Source organism: Trematomus bernacchii, unplaced genomic scaffold (genome assembly GCF_902827165.1).
Source record: "Trematomus bernacchii unplaced genomic scaffold, fTreBer1.1, whole genome shotgun sequence".
NCBI classification, from domain to species: Eukaryota; Metazoa; Chordata; class Actinopteri; order Perciformes; family Nototheniidae; genus Trematomus; species Trematomus bernacchii.
Window position 1 is genome coordinate 8448236 of NW_022987547.1, and position 18385 is coordinate 8466620.

At 38.2% G+C, this 18385-nt stretch overlaps 1 protein-coding gene across 3 annotated transcripts; it reads right to left on the minus strand.

Annotated features, from left to right (window-relative positions):
• Window positions 1-1195: 1195 nt before the first annotated feature.
• On the minus strand, window positions 1196-16889 carry LOC117476444 (metal transporter CNNM3). Of its 3 annotated transcripts, none has more exons than XM_034122997.1 (11): window positions 15785-16886; window positions 14231-14565; window positions 13310-13486; window positions 11921-12078; window positions 11315-11458; window positions 11081-11239; window positions 9961-10130; window positions 9254-9350; window positions 8483-8613; window positions 7102-7231; window positions 1196-4381 (listed from the first exon to the last, which is right to left on the minus strand). In XM_034122997.1, exons 1-11 carry the CDS (start codon window positions 16487-16489, stop codon window positions 4332-4334), a joined length of 2256 nt encoding a protein of 751 aa, XP_033978888.1. In that variant the 5' UTR covers window positions 16490-16886; the 3' UTR covers window positions 1196-4331. The 3 variants fall into 3 exon arrangements, with proteins under 3 accessions (XP_033978888.1, XP_033978890.1, XP_033978889.1); XM_034122999.1 differs by lacking the exon at window positions 1196-4381 and adding an exon at window positions 6271-6351 and having other exon boundaries at window positions 15785-16888; XM_034122998.1 differs by lacking the exon at window positions 1196-4381 and adding an exon at window positions 6390-6621 and having other exon boundaries at window positions 15785-16889.
• Window positions 16890-18385: the final 1496 nt, after the last annotated feature.

The window sequence follows — 18385 nt, forward strand, 5'->3', positions numbered from 1 at the left end:
TGCATTCTTTCTTTCTGGTTATTTGATACATTACACCAATCTATTTCAATTCAATACAACAGCTCTGCCATGAGTTCAACTTTTGTTCCGTTTTTATATTTAATGTCGTAAATGTTAACCTGCCTCCCCTCCTCCTTCAAGGCACCCTTTCACAGCCTTCAGCATCATTACCACTCTGGATATAGTTCCCCAAGTCACCTGCATGAAAACCTCAACCTCCATCCTGGATCCCATGTCCTCCACCCTTGTCAAGGCCTGCCTCCGCAAACTCACTCCTCTGATCACGTGTCACGTATCATTCAGAATTTACAGAAATGAATTCAACCACAGCGGATTTGAAATACCACATACGACACAAAGCTTAGCTCTGAGTGTTAGCGATGGTTGCTGATGTAAACAAAGACCATATTACATCCAAAACACGTCGGGCATTGTTTCTGATAGCAACGTTTCTGATAGTGCCGTGGGTCCACATTTCCGATATTACGTCATATCGGACGCAAATCTAGTATAGTACGTCTAAAATATATTTTTGAAGCGACCTAGTATAGTATGTCAAAAATATTGGAAAAAACGACAGTGTTGTATGTTGGAACAATTGAAGAGAAATTGTACATTAAAACGTCATGTCTTCATTATCCTTATAAATATGCCTCAATTGTTGCTGAAACAGAGAGCAGAAGAATATCTCCCATATGGTCTAGCGGTTAGGATTCCTGGTTTTCACCCAGGTGGCCTGGGTACTCCTGGTATGGGAACAGATATTATATGGGCAATTACTTGAGCTAATGAAGAAAACCAGATTGTTGTCAGATCATGTGGCCAAACAAAACTATGGGGGGGTGGGGGAAAGCATCACTACATCAATAATTAATATATATGAAAAACGTTCTGTAAAAATGACATGGTAGAGTATGTCTATTATATTTTCAAACAACATAGTATGTCGAAAATATTGGAAAAAACTGCAACGTTTATGTTGAAAACATCAGAAAACATTTGATTGTACATCAGGTCGCAAAATGTCATAAAATGTGTCTTCATATAGTACGTCACAATATATGTCATTAAATAAAATGTCATAGAAAACGGTCGGAAAATACTCTTAAAATGTTTTTGTAGTAAAGTATGTTGTAAATAATGTAGTAATTATAAAGTGTGTAAAATAAGAGAATGGGAAATAAAAACAAACACATTTTAGAACAGGATTGAGTTTATTTCCTAAGAAACATGATTATTGAAAGTGTTAAATGTAATGGAGTCTCAATGCACCAAAACAAACCGGCAGCATTCCCAAAAACTAAAATAGTTCTATACAAATGTAACCTTTACAGAAAGAGGAATTGCTTTAAATGTATACCTCTCAATAACTCTTGTAGTAACAGTGTTATTGTACCTGAAAACTGATTACCTAAAAACTACATCCTCAAATGATAATATATCTAAGCAGTCATATATTAATACACGCTTCTTCAACCAGAAAAATCTCTCAATCAGTACAAAGTAACGATTATCCTTTTACATTCAGTCTCTTGATACCATACAAATGAACAAAACAAAAGGAAACGGCTGAAAAATATTTACTCAGAATCACAAAGATGTCTCCTGGAATATGGCAATGGTGATAACAATGAATCAAATACAAACATGGACAAAAAAGAAACAGAAATGGTGCAAATGTAACAGAGCCGACTCCTAAATAACCCTGCTGCTGCTTAAATGGCAGAAGTTTATTTTAACACAGTGCTCACATGTGTGTTGAGCATATTCTATTTTTGAGTATTTTGAGTATAATAATACTAAAATGAGCACGACCTTAAAATCTAAAGCAATACAATGCAACATACACATAATGCAGCACATCATTGATCCAAAAGAACCTCTTTAGAACTAAAACCTTGAATATGAACATTTTACTGCACGATGAATACTTTTAGTGATACTTTTTATATCAGGAATTTTAACTTGTATACGAGTATTTTTATAGTGTGGAACGTTACTTAAGTAAAGGATCTGATTATTTATTCTACCACTGCACTCATTTCCATTCATTAAAAATAATTTAGTGCGACCGTGTTCGAACAATACAAATTGAAATACAAAGTGGGTATCTTTGAGCACACATCCGAGTGTATTTCTGCCGTGGGTATTAATTGTTTCCCCAATTTGTACAGTGTTGTTGCAGTACAAAGGAGCCACTTTATGGCCAGTATAGACTTCCTCAACAAGAGGTTTGCATGCGAGTACTGCATTACAAATATCCTTTAAAACACAGATTTGAATACAGCCTACAGAGAGATTCCTCTTTACGGTAAATACATGAATGTACAAACTGGAAACACAAAGGGTTAGGTTTTTTTAGAAGCCATTTCTGACATATTCTATATGTGTACACTCATGCAACAATGACCGACAGAAGCTTAACATGCATGTTAGGCAATCATCAGGATGGGTAAGGTGAAGACTGGATGCTTGCTTGCTTATGTGTACTAGTGAAATATTGTATGGCACTCACACACACACAGACACACATTCATAGACAGACGGATAAAACAAACAGATGTGAACATGTACTGGAATGGTAAAGTGACCAAAACACATGATAACAAAGACAGAAGATTTAGAGAGATTAATTTAATCTCCTGCAGAGCCTGATAACTCTTCCTCTTTGTGCCATAGAGCTCCATTGTTGTCCGAAGACTATTTAAAACACACGAATAGGCCACACTGCCACACCGAGGGACATGTTTCATCATTAGCATGAACACACATTGTAGTTTATTTTTGCCTCAATCCCACATACACTGTCCTGCTGCTCCTAAAACTCACTACAGCACCGAATGTAAGAAAAAAAGGCCGAAAATATTAATTTGATCGTTAAGATTATTGTTTAATTGTATGTCAATCAATTTACTGATTGGAATTCAATTCAAAATGTTTCAAACTGATACAATCAGTTGAAGACAACGACATCACTGTTGTACAATTACACACGTGTGCAATATGTCATTTGGAAAATCGACTACGTATGTCAATTGTAATTTCTTATATATTTTGTGTGCATGCCCTTTATCTTATCTCTCAATCTTCACGTTTGCTGTAACGATGTACATTTCCCCGAGGAATAAAGATATTCTGATTCTGATTCTGAATACCTGAGTTTTGGTACAGATACCAACTGCATACTTTTATCAATACCTTACTTGAAGAAATACTTGTAAATTAACTTGCTGATTAATAATCTTTCAATAGACTAATCGAATCACATCTTTTTACAAAACATTTTATGCAAACGTTTAATGTTTGACCACATGCAACTGAACACAATATAAATCCAGTGTTAACAAATGTTAATGTGGGAACTATATGCTGCCCAGACATGGGATACTGTACCAAAAGAAAACACTGATGTTGGATGATTGTTTGCTTTTGCCGAGTTTGTTCGACCTATGAAATGTCAGAAAATGGGGAAATCTGCCCAATTTAAGACCAAAGTGACATCTTCCAATGTCTTGGGTCTTTCAAAAACACAACATATTCAGCTTGTCATCACATAAGACAAAGAATAGCAGCATATCTTTACAACTAAGACAATTAGTTGATTAACAAAATAGTTGCTGATTATTTTCTGAGAATTGATTCATTGTTTCAGCTCTTTTTACAACCAACATCTTCATCTGGAGGCCCTTTAGTTTCTGTTAGATTTCAGCATCGATACAAAAATATCACTCTGTTAATATTTAGTCTTCTTTTTTACTTTGGTTACATCCTTGACCACAGTCCTTTACCCTTCACTTAATGAATATTTAAATGATAAACTAACCACTGGAAGCTGAACACACACACCTTTGTGTCTGACAGCAATGTTGTGTGAGGGTAGAAAGATGTGGACGTACCTTACAGCTTGAAAAATAGCTTAAGACTATCTACAGTGCACAACCTCAATGTGCAAATCTGCTTTTAACCAACCTGTGTTATTTCTTTTTAATGTCTCAAACGGACGGATGCACACACGGGTACAGACAACACACACACACACACACACACACACACGTAGCTTTGGCACCCAGACAGTCACAAGTGAGGAATCATGGCAATGCAGAGTTTAGTACAAACCTGGAAGAAATATAGTTCAAAGTGTATGAAACAGCATCAAATCATATTGCAATGAAAATCACAAAAAAAGGAATGAGATATGTGAGCAGTGGATCTACAAAACAAATAAAATCACTCTCACTCCAGTCTTGTCCAATAACTACGTTCCAGCCATAGATGAGTCATTAATAAAACAAACTAAAATCTCTACTGGGTTGGAGCAGGTCAGAACCGCATTACCCATGAGCCTCTTCTTCTGTGGAGCTCTCCTGGGCGCTACTGCCACCTGTGGAGCCCGACCAATGAGAAGGAGAGTTGGGGTGAGTGAGGGATGATATCAAATGGAGAAAATAACACACACACACACACACACAGAGGCGCAGACACACACATTTAAAGGTGACGGAGGACATAGAAAAGTGGGAAACATGCAAGAGAGACGAAGAAGGGCCAGAGTTAAAGAGTAGTAAAAGAAGAAGTCAAAGTGAAACAAGACTTCCATTTTTTGCTACAAATGGAAAACTCATTAAAAACCTAATTGCCCCTTTTAACAATTCCAACAAACAAAAATACAGCTTTTTTAGATTGACTTTACATGTTTTTTCTTTAATCGATTGATTTAATTTAAGCTTATATTTTATCACCGTTATATTCTGTTACCAATTATAATTTTTTTTTAATATAGCATCCAACCGAAAGTATTTCATACAATTGTACTTGTATAATCGTAAACAAAGTGACAATAAACATCATGAATCTGCTTTGAGAGGCAAACTCAAATTAAACATCTGTGTTTTCAAAGAAATTCCGTAAATATGATAGTTCATTTAAATGTTCATATCAGTCAGCTTATCATGCTTCTCTCAGAGGCTTCTTCTTCTTTTGTGCCATCTCGTCTCTGTCTTATTTACTACACTTGGTGATGTAACACACCCTCAGACAGACATATTGGAGTCCTTCTGCTCGAATATCAAACTCACTTTCTGCTCAGTGGTTTGGACGGTTCTTTTCTGATCCGTTTCCAACTGAGAAGTGATACTACATCACTTCAACAACCTGCTGACTGATTACTTCCCTCACCGAAACTCAGCAGTGAGTCACATTGTTGCACTGGGTGACATGTTCCTCCGTTACCATCAACACACTGTGTTTAAATCAATCACACAGTCCTGTTGCATCAAATACTCAGTAGAGAACCAAATGTGGATCAATCCGCCGCTGAAAATAGTCCCAAAATAATGCACTACTTTCACCTGTTCGAGTAACATTTTGATTACAACTTTTTTCGATGATTTTAAGGGAATAGTTAATGTATTGAAATATATTAGGGTTTATAAGTCTATTGTTTTGAATAGGTTTAAAGGAAACTTTTGCCAAATAGCATTACCCCATCATTTCTTTAATATCTTAGGAGATTAAACTTTTTTTTATTAGGGTAAAAATGGCTTTCATGTAATGATTTCCAGAACCACTTCACAAGATGAAAGGATAATCGATTTACTTTAAATTGAAAATAGGCTTGGTTGTACTTTTATAATGAAGAAAACTTAAAAATAAGACCTTTCTTAAGCAAGTTCTGCAGTTATTCAGACCTGTATTTACATCTATGCACTTGTCCCTTTCACCTCAGGTAGTTTCTTTGGCTTCCTGTCGCTGAGCCTCCATTATGGATGCCAGAATACACATTTGATCCCTTTAAAGCAGGGGTCTCAAACTCAAGGCCCGGGGGCCAAATCCGGCCCGCGACTTCATTTTATGTGGCCCCGCAAGAGCTTGCAAAGAATATAATACATTTATTATACGGTTACATGCCACTTTACAGAAGCAGGTTGCCCATAAACTACATGTCCCACAATGCATCTCGTTTTGTGACATGCGCACTGAAGAGACTTGCAATTATTTGCCCTGGACTTCTGCTTTCAGACGTAGTTAATTACTAAGTTATTATCCTATCTGATAATAATCCAATTCACAGGCAATGATATAATATGATACATTATTTTATATATATATATATATATATATATATATATATATATATATATATTATATATTTATATAGTTACAACCGGCCCTTTGAGTGCAACCTTTATGCGAACTTGGCCTGCGATGAAATTGAGTTTGACACCCCTGCTTTAAAGTCATTATAATATTATCTTTATTGATAGAAAATCCTGACATGTCTGTGTTAACCAGATATGACACAACATTTACATACCCAACAGAGAGAGAGATGATTTCAGGGAAAAGCAGAAACTAGGAAGAAGACAGGATGGAGAAATAAAGGTTATAGAGCCTCACAAACACTTACACACACACATGAATAAGTCTTATGAAAATAAACTGCACCCACTGGGACGGCAGATTTGAAAGGTTCAAAAGAGTCCCGTTACACTTTCAAGAGGAGTGTGTGTTAGTGAGTGTGCTGTATGTACAGTCTGTGTCTGCATTTCATTTACCTCATGCACAAATAAAACTAACAGTAGTTCTCAATGGTGTCAAAGATTGAAAAGTTTACAGGGAACTCTGCACAGCCAGAGAAGAGAGAAGAAGACATGGAGGCACGCAAGGAAGGAAAAGAAGAGAGAGAGAAAGTATTATAATCAGCTGAAAGCAAACAGGAAAGGCAGTAAGAGTACTACAAAGACGTTTCCATTCAAATAGAACTGGGCAATATAACGATATTATATTGTCTGAAATTTGCATATCATATATGGCATTTTTTTATTCCTCTTCTTTTATTTGCCTTTACCCACTTAGTCCCTTTATCAATGATACTGAATATTAATAATTATAAATCGTATTGTGTAAATGTTTTGTGAAAGCTCAAATAATGACCCCCACAATATTGCCGAAATATTGATATCAGTCAAAAGTTGTGCAATATTTGATTTAGTTTATATTGCCCAGCCCTAAATTCAAGAGTTTTAGCGATTTATCAGGAATAAAATGTTAGTTTTGAGACCAAACTGCAGCAGAGATCAGACGTGGTTCAGACGGACTCACCTTGCTGTGTGGTGTTCTTCTCGTTGAGCAGCTTGGTCTGACTGTTGGGCAGGATCTTGATCTCTGGAGGATCAGGACTCTGACCGACCCGGGACGCCATGAGAGCGTTCAGATACTGCAGACGTGTCACCTAGAAAAACGAAATGAAATAAATGTTTCCTCAGAGTGAAACGCTCTAAACTCTATATATTGTGTACGGACATAAGAAGGGATTGAGCAGGTTGACTCAACATCACACTTTAATTAAAGACTCTGTCAGACTGTTTAATATCGATTTGGAAAGTGAATAGAAGTGTATAGAAATATATGCAAGCAGAAAATGCATTATAACCACAAACTATATGTACTTTTGACGTCTCTATTCAACAGGCGCCATTGACAAGCAGCTAATAATGAAAAACATTAAGGAGGCAAACAATATTTTAAGAGATGTGTTCCCCAAATCTTGTCTGTAAGTCTCAAACCAAGAAAGTAAAACAGACCTAAGATTGTCATGGCAACACTCGGGTAGGGGGATAATCTTGACTGTTGGGGGGGGTAATGTGAAAAAGCTACGCTATGGGTGTAAGAATGAGTATTTCACTCTTTATTGACTGCTGTTTACAATCTGTATTCCTCCCTGTGGATTTGGATTCATGTTGCTCTGGGAATTCAATATGTACAGGTATATTCATTTGTTAAAGTGGACCTATCATGCTATATTTGAATAATATAGTGTAGGACCATACCTATATAAGGCATATTTATACTTTTTTTTTTTCAAAATACCAAACAGATCATGCATTTTAGCCATGCTTCATTTTGCTCAATTTGACATTTTTTAGATCTGTTTTAGCAAGGGTTGATTCTGTGAGCAACAGCACCATCTAGAGGCCTGGCATATGTACTACAGCGTCTCCAGCGCTTTCGAACGGCAATGCCGTGGCTGTCTCCTCCTGATTGGTGGAGTTGGCCCAATAGCCGTAGCGCCACTGTCCTGACGTCAGGACAGTGTTCAAATCTGGATCAGTTTTTATCAGATCCGTTGCAGCCCCTTTTTTAGAGATTTGGGTATGGAGGAAAATAGAGAGGGTTGTGTTTTCTGACACTTGGTGAGTTCCCTGGAACACCGGGGACACATATTCATGTATAAAAGACGTACAAAAGTGCATTTTGCATTATAGGTCCCCTTTAAACAAAGTGATACATTTATAATTATATCCATAATTATAGTCAAATCAAATAAATATGTTTGATCCCTAATTGGTCCCTTTTGCATAACAGTTCATGTTGATGGGTATTTTTGGGCTCTATCTTGGAGTCGGACATCCAGTTCATCTTGGACATCCCAAAAGTGTGTGTCTGACTTTTTAAGTGACTGAAAACACACACACACACTTACGCGTATGAGCTGCAGGTCAGTGAGAGCTCGGACGGTGTAGTCGGGACAATAACTGGACGGGCTGGTGGCGTCTGCTGACTCGAACGGATCTCTGGGAGTCTGACACTGGGTCGACACAGGAGACTGATGCACTGCACACACACACACGCACACAACACACACACATACATTACACACACACACAGTCAGCATAATTTCTGCAATCCTGCAACCTCATTTTTATAGCCAGGTGTCGACTCAAATAAACTTCAGTTACATAAACCATGACCACAAGTGGAAACTGCTGCATGCTTAATGTTTCAACTGCATGATAAATGCTCAAACTTGACAGAACATGTTAGAGGAGAATCTAACCTCAAATAAACTTCACCAGTAATATGTTTGGGTTATAATTGTTTTGGTTTTCAATTAATATACGACTATTGAATCAGGTGAATAAGTAGTTTTCCTTGGTATTTTAATAAAGGGTCACAATAAATATTGTAAAAGATAAATTAAAAGTACTGAAAGTCAAAAATGGTATGTATAAAAATGATAACATATCTGTTTTTAAAATGAAAAGAGCTGTACAGTCTAAAAGGTAGATATCCAAATAAAACTCATGGCTCTAACATCTCTGATAAATGGGTTTAATGTCAGCAAACCTTTTTCAAGCGTCTCCTGATTCTCTATTCAATTAAAATACTGATTATCAAATCTTATGAACCACCTTCTGTGTTTGTAAGAAGTATCTTCCATATAAAAAAATCGTCCAGTTGTTTTTGATCTCACCTGAAGATGGCAGCGTGAGCGCAGACACGCCGTAGTATGTAAACGCTCCGTTCTCAAACTTCAGGCCCTCTTTCCCGATCTCCACCTCCACACGACCCTGAACACAGACAGCAAGCATGTTTATGTTGAAACATTTTCAGGTTAAATAAAGAAAAAGTATACTATAAACTCCCAAAGATGTAAAACTGTCTGCTTTTTACAAGCCGGTCATTTTTTTCTTGTGAATCTGATTTAACGACAGTTTCTCCCCATCCTTAAGTTTACTCATAAATAAAGTTCTTAAAAAAGAGATCATTTTTCTAGCTGATAATACAATGTTTCCTCATAGGTATCTATAAACACTGTTTTAAAGTATGCTGTTAAACACATCAACCTGTGTTATTTCTTACTTTGCTTATTTTATTTGATAGATGTATTCAATATGTACTGATCTTATCATGATTTGTTATTCTATACCACAATATTGTAGATGCTTATATTGAAGTATCCTGATATTTAAAACTGAGATCTGCTTGAAAAACTATTTTAAACTTCAAACTCATTTTGAAGATGAAAGTAAATCAACCAGTAAGTCAAAATGTCCCTTTTATATCTACATGTACCTCTTTTCTACAGTGACAGATCTTGTGGCTTCAAATTATTCCTATAAAGTGAGTAAAGTACATTTGACTGAAATAAATGTGTGAATACAATGTGTGTGTCCCCACCTGCAGCAGCAGGATGAAGTAGTCCACCGGGTGGTTGCGTGTGTACAGGTAGTGAGCCGCGCTCAGACGGTTGGTCGGGTCAAAGTGCACCTCCTGGTTGACACTGGGGTGACGGAGCAGGTGAAACAAGATCTTCTCAGAAACACGTCCGGGGCTGAAGTGTGACACCTCTGCAGGGGTCAAAGGTCAGAGACACACGATGGTGAACTTTCTCTCTGGGCAGTGATGTCAAATATGTCTATTCAATCAGACGTCATATAACTTCTTTGCAGTTTCGTTGTCCTATTATCCTGAGCCTTCGGCTGAATTGTAATAAGTGACAGGAGCATAATAATGACATGTGTGGGGTTAAACTGTGACTCATTTAATCAGTGTGAGGAGCGTGAGCAAACACAGCCTCACTCAGTCCGTCCCATCACACACACACACGACTGTGAAACCTTTGGAATCAGCTGTTATATTCATTCTTCTCTAATTTCCTTTCATATTGGCTTTTGTAAAAAATATTGTATTATTGTATAAGTTGTATTTACTAAATGTAGGTGGTCCCAAAAGTAAAAGAATACATGATTAAAAAATAACATTTTGTTGATGTTGCCACATAATTGCATGACAGATGAGAAAAGTGTTGGAAAGTTGGATTTATTTTTCATTTCAGAGAAGCATAAGTCTCGATGTTAAACTATATTTTGTCAGACTAAAGCACTATTAGCTGATATTTCTTGTTAACCCAAAATATACATTTGATTTCTTATGTGAAGTTTGCATGTTTATAAAAGCATCATTGTGCACTTGACACTGAAATTCAAATCTCCACACATCTAAATGCTAAGCTTCCCGTTTCTTTGACCAAATACTAGGGATTTCTTATCTCCCCATCTGTTGCACAGAGGACTGTTTGTCTCTTTCTGCCATTCCATTTGCAAAACAAACCCCTTTTTTTTTTTACCAAATACCATCCATTTGTAAAGAGGGCTTTCTACAAGCTAAAGGCATAAAAGACCATTCAAAAATATAGACTATCCTTGAGCCTTTTGAATGTATCCATTCAAGCTTTGGTTGCAGGAGATAACTTCATACAGTACTGTATACATATGAGTGTAAGTTAAGATGGACAGACCTCTGGACAGGAAGCGGTGTGTGGCCAGCAGGAGCTGTGGGGATGTTCGGATCTTGGGTTCTCCCTCAGGAGGCTTGAAGAGAGAAAACTCCTCGTGAACGGTTCGAGGCTCCAGAGAAATCTCCAGCGGGGCGAGGGGCCGCTTCACCTTCCTGTCCACTACAGGAGGAGGACATCTTAAGAACATACATAGGATGCTAAATGAACAATCACATTTACAATCGACAAACTTACAGTAGCCGTCAGATTCATCCAGGATCTCTGATTTGATGATCTCCTCGATGACGTCCTCCAGCGTGACCAATCCCAGCACCTCGTAGAAAGGATCCCCCTCCCCCTCGTTGTTTACCTTCTGCACGATGGCCATGTGAGAGTTACCTGATAGTAGAGGAAAGGTCAGAAAGGAGTTTATAAAGAGATTATTAAAAGGGTCAGTTCAACCAATTTACAAAAAATATACAATTTTCCAACAATTTGAAATTCAGACATTCAGATCCTGCTTTAACATTAAGAAATAACCTTTTTATATTATTTGTAACAGCATAACAGTCGCAGTAGACATGTTTTTATTTTAAATGCTTAGTACATTTAGTAAAAGTATTTCATGAACAACATCTCTTCAACGTACAACAACATTTCATAATAAACATTACAGCACATGTATTCAAATATTCAAGACTTTTAATACCTGCTTAGAACTTATTTTGAAGGAACCTTGATTATAGACTTTTCAAGCTGTAAAGATATTTAGTCAAACTGAACTTTAATAAATCGAAATAAAAGGATGAAAGACTTTACAGCAAAGACACCTCTGCTATGACATTTTGAGTGTGAGCACACCTTTCTTGAACTCCTCCAGCATGGCGTCCAGTTTTGTGTCGTTGAAGACGTAGTGCAGTGGGTGATTGTAAAACTTGGTGATAGTCGTCATGGGGGTGCAGTCGTCCGGGTCCACCAGAGCCAAGTCCTTCACGTACAGGATCTCCACGATGTTGGACCTGGAAAATCAAACGCAAGTTAATGAGTGGACATGAGAATTGCCATGTGAAGAAACCAAATACCAAATCTATTGTTTGTTGGCACTGAACGTTGTCTTTGTGTGTGTTTGCCTGTGTGTACTTTTGTAATGAGTTATTATAGGTCACTAAACCAACATTACCAAGAGAAATCAAGTGTGCTCCAGAGAAGGCTTAGAAAATAACTCTTTCATTTGGAAAAGTTTAAACCTTGAACTGATCCACATTGTTCTGCCTTATGGCTGAAGGTATCTAAATCCACAACTATATAAAAAGGAATAATCTAATATAACGTAGGGCTGTGCAATTAATCGTATTTTAATCGCAATTACGATTTTGGCCTGCCACAATTACGAAAACAACATAATGGAAAAAAACGATTATTTTGCTTTGCTAGGTTGTGACAGTGCACTGCAACATATTTGATCTAATTTATTTTGGTCTAATTTATTTTTATTTATCATATTAATATATGTTTAGTAGCTTGTGGAAGTGCGCTCCAAAATACGTGTTGATCTTGTTTATTGGTATTTATTATTTTTGATATTATTTATTTAAATGTATCATTTATTTTAGTATTGGTATTTCAGTTGAATTATACGTTCAGGGTAATCAACAGTTAAAAAGATACTGTTCAAATTATTATTTGTATTTGTTTTAAAGTTCAATAAATGGATGTTTTCAAAGTCAATGAATAATCGTATTTAATAATCGTGATATCAATTATTGACCAAAATAATCGTGATTATGATTTTTACCATAATCGAGCAGCCCTAACATAACGTAAATAAATGCACCAGTAGGACACACCAGTGCACATACATTTAGAGAGTTGAGTGATAAGAGACAGAGATCTATTTTCAAATGAAGGAGCTAAGTAAAATTACTTAAATGTCTGTTCTTGCATAAAATATATATTTTGTGCAAGAATTTAAACTTTTAAGGATTTCAAGGACCTGTGGGAACCATGCAGTTCACTCTCTAATATGTGTAGGGATAACATTAAACTTTACATTTTTAAATATATATTCCTAGCAATATGTTTTGTATAATACTTTGAGTGCTTTCACCAAATCAATTTCTAATCCTTCCCGGTCTAGCATCTGTTTCAAATTGTAGTTTGTAAGTACAATATTCTGGTTATTTATTGTTTTCACCATAAAACTACAACTTTTGTTTCAAAGTTTTGGAGAAGCCGTGTTCCTGAGCCCACCTCTCCTCCTCGTAGATGGGCACCCTGTTGTACCCGCTCTGCATGATCTCCGACATGGTGGAGAAGTCCAGGATGACGGAGCTGGGCAGCATGAAGCAGTCCTTCAGCGGGGTCAGGATGTCCTCCACCGTCTTACTGCGCAGCATCCCGCGGCTGAACTCCTCCTTCACAAACTCACTGGGACAGAACACAGAGTAGATGAGACGTGGAAAACATAAAAAGGTTTTGAATCAGAATCAGAATTCCTTTATTAGTCCCGCAGCGGGGACATTTACAGTGTTACAGTAAAAGTGGCATAGCGGGTAAAAAATGCATGCAATAATAAAGAGTAAATACATTTAATATGTATATATATATATATATATATATATATATATATATATATATATATATATATATATATATATATATATATATATATATATATATATATATATATATATATATATATGTTCATTTTAATTCATTTCTTATTTTAAAGTTACTTAACTGTATAACATTTTATTTTTATCTTTGATTTTATCTTTAAATTGTATTCATCTCTAATCTGTGCTGTCCTGTTTTCCATTCTTACCCTGTTGCTGTTAAACTACTGGATTTCCCCACAGGGATTAATAAAGGTCCATCTTATCTTATCTTATCTTAATCAATTTTAATCATCATACAACCTAAAGAAAACAAAAATACATAGATCAAAGCATACAACAAACAAATAAAGTAATAAACATTATAATAAAACAACCACGTTTAGGACCTGTTAAAGGGCCCCATCTAAATGTTATAGTACCCTATAATAAAGTAAACAAAGGTTTACCATCTTGACTTTAATATTTGAACTAGCTTATTTAACATTTAAAGGAAGGCAATTACAGAGATAAGGGCTCCAGAGACGCAGATTGTGATATGCGTGTCTTTATTTACCTGTAAGGGTCGTTGACACTTGTGCGGATCATCTCCATGGCCCTCTCCCTGATCCCACAGGTGGTGATGTCCCTCCTCAGCGCCAGGTCCAGGATCAGCCCCAGGGGGCAGGACAGGGGGAAGGTGAGCACCAGACAGACCTGGGCCAGCCAGGTGAGACCCGGCGCCAGCTGGAAGCCGTACCCGGAGCACAGGATGTGAGGAGCAAGCTCAGCCAGGAGGAAGATGAGGAAGCCGCTGGTGAAGACGGCGGAGAGGATGGAGCCCAGCGCCCGGTACAGGAGGACCCCGAGGACCGAGTGGCCCAGGACCGACAGGAAGAGCAGAGAGCATGCCTGGGGAGAGAGGATACAGAGAAATACATTTAGGGTGAGAAACTCAAACTCAGCTGTTATATTCTTAATCCACAATATGGCTTCATCCTTACAAAACGTTTCTTTCCATCATGCGTACTGTTTTTACAGACTTAACACTTTATAGGGCACTATTAGGTTAACCCTAACCCCAACGCGTTTTAGGCCTCTGCTGATTGGTCAAATTCCCCAATGGCGCGCTCTGTGGCGTAGAGTGATCTTTGCTGATTGGCTGGGAGAAGACCACATGCTTCTCGACCTCACTGAGGGACGCCATGTTTGGTGTGTGCGGAAGTTACCAAATATGGTTCCTCGCCCGATAAAGGGTTAACTGTCTTATTTAAGTGTAGGAGAGAATGTGCATTGACAGTATTTTATTTAATGCCTAGCCTCTTGCAGAGTTATGTGTTGTTGTCTTTTATTGATAAAGGTGAGACACTACAGGCAAAAACATTGTACAATTTTGAGTTTGGACTATGTTTGTTCCATAACATGTCTTTCTTTCAGACTAGCGAAAATAAAACATCCAAAACACATTTTGATGTTTTTTTCCTCTGTCTACTAAATCCCTCAAAATTAAATATTCTGAAATGTGTAATACACAAATTCTCTGTATGTATGAAATAACTAGATCACTTTGAAAAAGAAGGAGAAGAATTTTACAAAACTATTTATAAAAAGGTAGTATTCTCAAAATAATGTCTTTCTCGTACTCTGAGCCAGAATTCTTCACATCAGTAGCACTTACAAACTTTCCAGTTTCACTCCCATCTATTTTGTCAAGGTTTTTACAAAAGGGGTTGGTAATATGTTATTAATAGCCTGAATAATGACACATTGTATCCTTAAAAAACATGGCACAAAGTATATATTGTTACGTGGCTGTTAATAGTATCTTTGATTTGGGGAATGATACAAAAAGATACCCAGGATCCCCTCTCTAAAAACCTTGATTTGTCATTTCAAAATGTCAACAAAACCAAAAACTTTTAACATTTAAAGTTTTGGATCTGGCTTGTTCAGATTATCTCTGTGTATGCAAATTATGACACATACATTTTCAATATTATTCATTATTATAACAAGATTAGTTGTATTAATGTAGGCAATAACCTTGGGAAGAGTCATAGTAATACCCTAACAGCTGTCCCGACTCTGCCTGCTCATATGTGACTTTCCCACCTTGTTTTCAGAAACTTACCAGGAAGTTCCCTCTCCTCCTGATGGGCTCCAGACGCTTGGCGGCCCGCTTCTCCTCCTCGGACCCGCAGCTGTGGAGCACATACAGCTCCACGGGGTCCAGCCACAGCAGGCTGAGGTTCACTGTCCTCAGCAGTCCGCACACCAGCAGCAGCAACACCACCAGCACCGCCAGCCCCCAGGGCGGGATGTAGTCTGCGGGCAGCCCGGTGTCGGTGTTGATCCGCAGCCTGTCCGGGCCCGAAGAAGCCCATTTCGCCCCGCTCAGCACGCACAGGTGGTAGTAGGACTTCCCGCTGCCGACCCCCGCAGAGATGCTCCTTTTTCGGACCTCCACCGTTATGAGCCCGCTGTATTTCTCATCCGGGGTGAACACCCCCGTTACCTGGAAGGCAGACTGCCCATGGCTGGACTCCTGTCCGCAGGGGTCAGGCGCATCCCCGACCGCCCCTGCTGCTCCGCCAGCTGCCCCAGCGAACGCCACCCACGGCCAGCTTCCATTCAGCTCAGTCCCGTAGAGACGGAGCTTGAACGTGGCTCCTTCTGGCGCCGAGATGATGCGGTCCTTCATGCACACCAGGCCCGCCGGGTTCTCCAGTCGCAGCCCCAGCACCAGTGGAGCCTCTTGGCTGCAGGCGCCGTACCTGATCCCGCAGAACAACAATATCTTCAACAGGAACCATAGACCTGCCAAGCTGGCCACCATATTGGAATTGGTCAGCCTGGCTCTGTGCGGATCATGTGACTCCTGCCCCACAACGGCCCCGCCCACCCGGGCTGAGCCAGCCAAACAAAACGAACACTGCAACTGAGCTCCGTGGCGGCCATTTTGGCTCTACGTATACAGGCGGAGCTCTGGGAAATCTGTTCAGCTTGGTTCTGAATGGTTTTGTTTTACAGCACCGCCTCCTCTGAAAGCCAGCGAATTGGAGTAAGTGTGAGCTCACAGCCAATTCAAGACAACGAAGCAAGAAGGAGCTAACGCCCATCTTTGTTAGATTTCATGAAAACAAGTCATTCATCACCCTGGGCCTTAGACACAGTTCACATTCAATTGAATCAATGCAAATGTAATCACATTAGATTTGAAGAATTGGTTTATCCCTTTCTCAAGTCTGTATTTTATTTTCTCTCACTTTTATATTTAGTTCTTTGTTTAATTCAATGAATGAAAAAATAGTATTATTTTAAAACAAAACATTTGAACTATCCTGTAAAGTGAGTTGCACCTTTAACACAATACATTTTTTGATTTGTTCAAAGTCATAAAAAACGTATTCCCTGTTGTGTAGGCTATTGTTGCATTGTTGGAGAAGCCTGTGACCTAAGATTTTCAACGACATAATTACTCTGTTTGACAATAAAGAACCTTGAACCTTGAACCTATTCTTGGTTGTAATCGCAGTCAGTATGAGAAGTGCAGGATTGTGAATGAGAGAAATATAATAACCAGCTTCCTTTTGATAACAAAATGTGAGTATCCACCCAAATGTCCTGTAAATATTTCTCACATCAGATAACGTGAAGTGAAAAAATCCTGCAGACCAGAAAACTTAATTCCAGTAATCCATAGAAAACTTTGAATATGAATCAAACAAAGACAGATTTTCTGTAGAGAAATATATCTCAGGTTTATTAACCTCATAGTTTTCTTCAAATGCCTTACATTACTTATAAAACAGTATGTACACATTGCTTTAAAGTTACACAACCAATGTTTGGAAGTGTACTTCCATCTTTGTTCAGCCATTGCAATAACACAAAATTCCCCTCCAATACAAACATGTAGCCATTTCTGAATATTCAAACCTGCCAAACAAGTATCGACTTTATACACCCTTGGGATATTAAAAAGGAAAATAAGTTTACCTCCATATTTAAATCCATAATTCCAACACCTGGATTTATTTAAAGTTTTGTTGCAACGCTTTCCTATACATATTTGTGTCCTTTATGTGCTTGAATTATCTCAATACTGCACTGCAACTCTGAAAAAGTTGATAGATACGGCCTAATATCTGTCTGGTACAAAGTAAGCTCCACAGAAGAATGATAATAGATGCAAAAACATGTTTTGGGGCACTTCATTCTCCTCTCCTTTGTTTCTGCATCGCTCCACATGCATGAAACCCTAAACTATTTCAACAATCCATTTGTGAATGATACACAGTGTGGAAAACTCACTAGCCTGAGAACCCTGCTCCAGAAAATATTTAACCTTCGTACAGGTCTAATCATCACACCGCTGCAGGGCTAAAAACAACACGACAGGAGTTGCTGATAAGCCCTGCTCCCCCGCTTCAATCCCATGGTAGAAAAAAGGTCTGAACAATAAAAAGCTTAGCAAATGAGACCGGTAGTCAAAGCCGCAGGAATTTCAATACTTTTGAGCGGCGGGAGACAAGTCAAGATAAGGGCCGGGAAAAATGAGAGGAGGGAAAGTGAGATGGAAGCGTGGGAGGAGAGACAAATAGACGGAGACAAAGGATGGCGAAGGATGTCAGGAAAGGGGAAGGATGGGAAAGCATTTTTTGCAGATAAAAAAAACCTTTGGTTATCATGGCTAATAATGAAGAAGGCTACAGAAGATAGGAGTTGTACA

Excerpts from the sequence above, each read along its gene's own strand:
- LOC117476444 (XM_034122997.1), bottom strand. The coding sequence starts at position 16,489 with ATGGTGGCCAGCTTGGCAGGTCTATGGTTCCTGTTGAAGATATTGTTG. Across the intron at positions 13,487-14,230 it reads AGTGTCAACGACCCTTACAG|TGAGTTTGTGAAGGAGGAGT; the intron begins GTAAATAAAGAC and ends GTTCTGTCCCAG. Across the intron at positions 9,351-9,960 it reads ACTTCATCCTGCTGCTGCAG|GGTCGTGTGGAGGTGGAGAT; the intron begins GTGGGGACACAC and ends GTCTGTGTTCAG.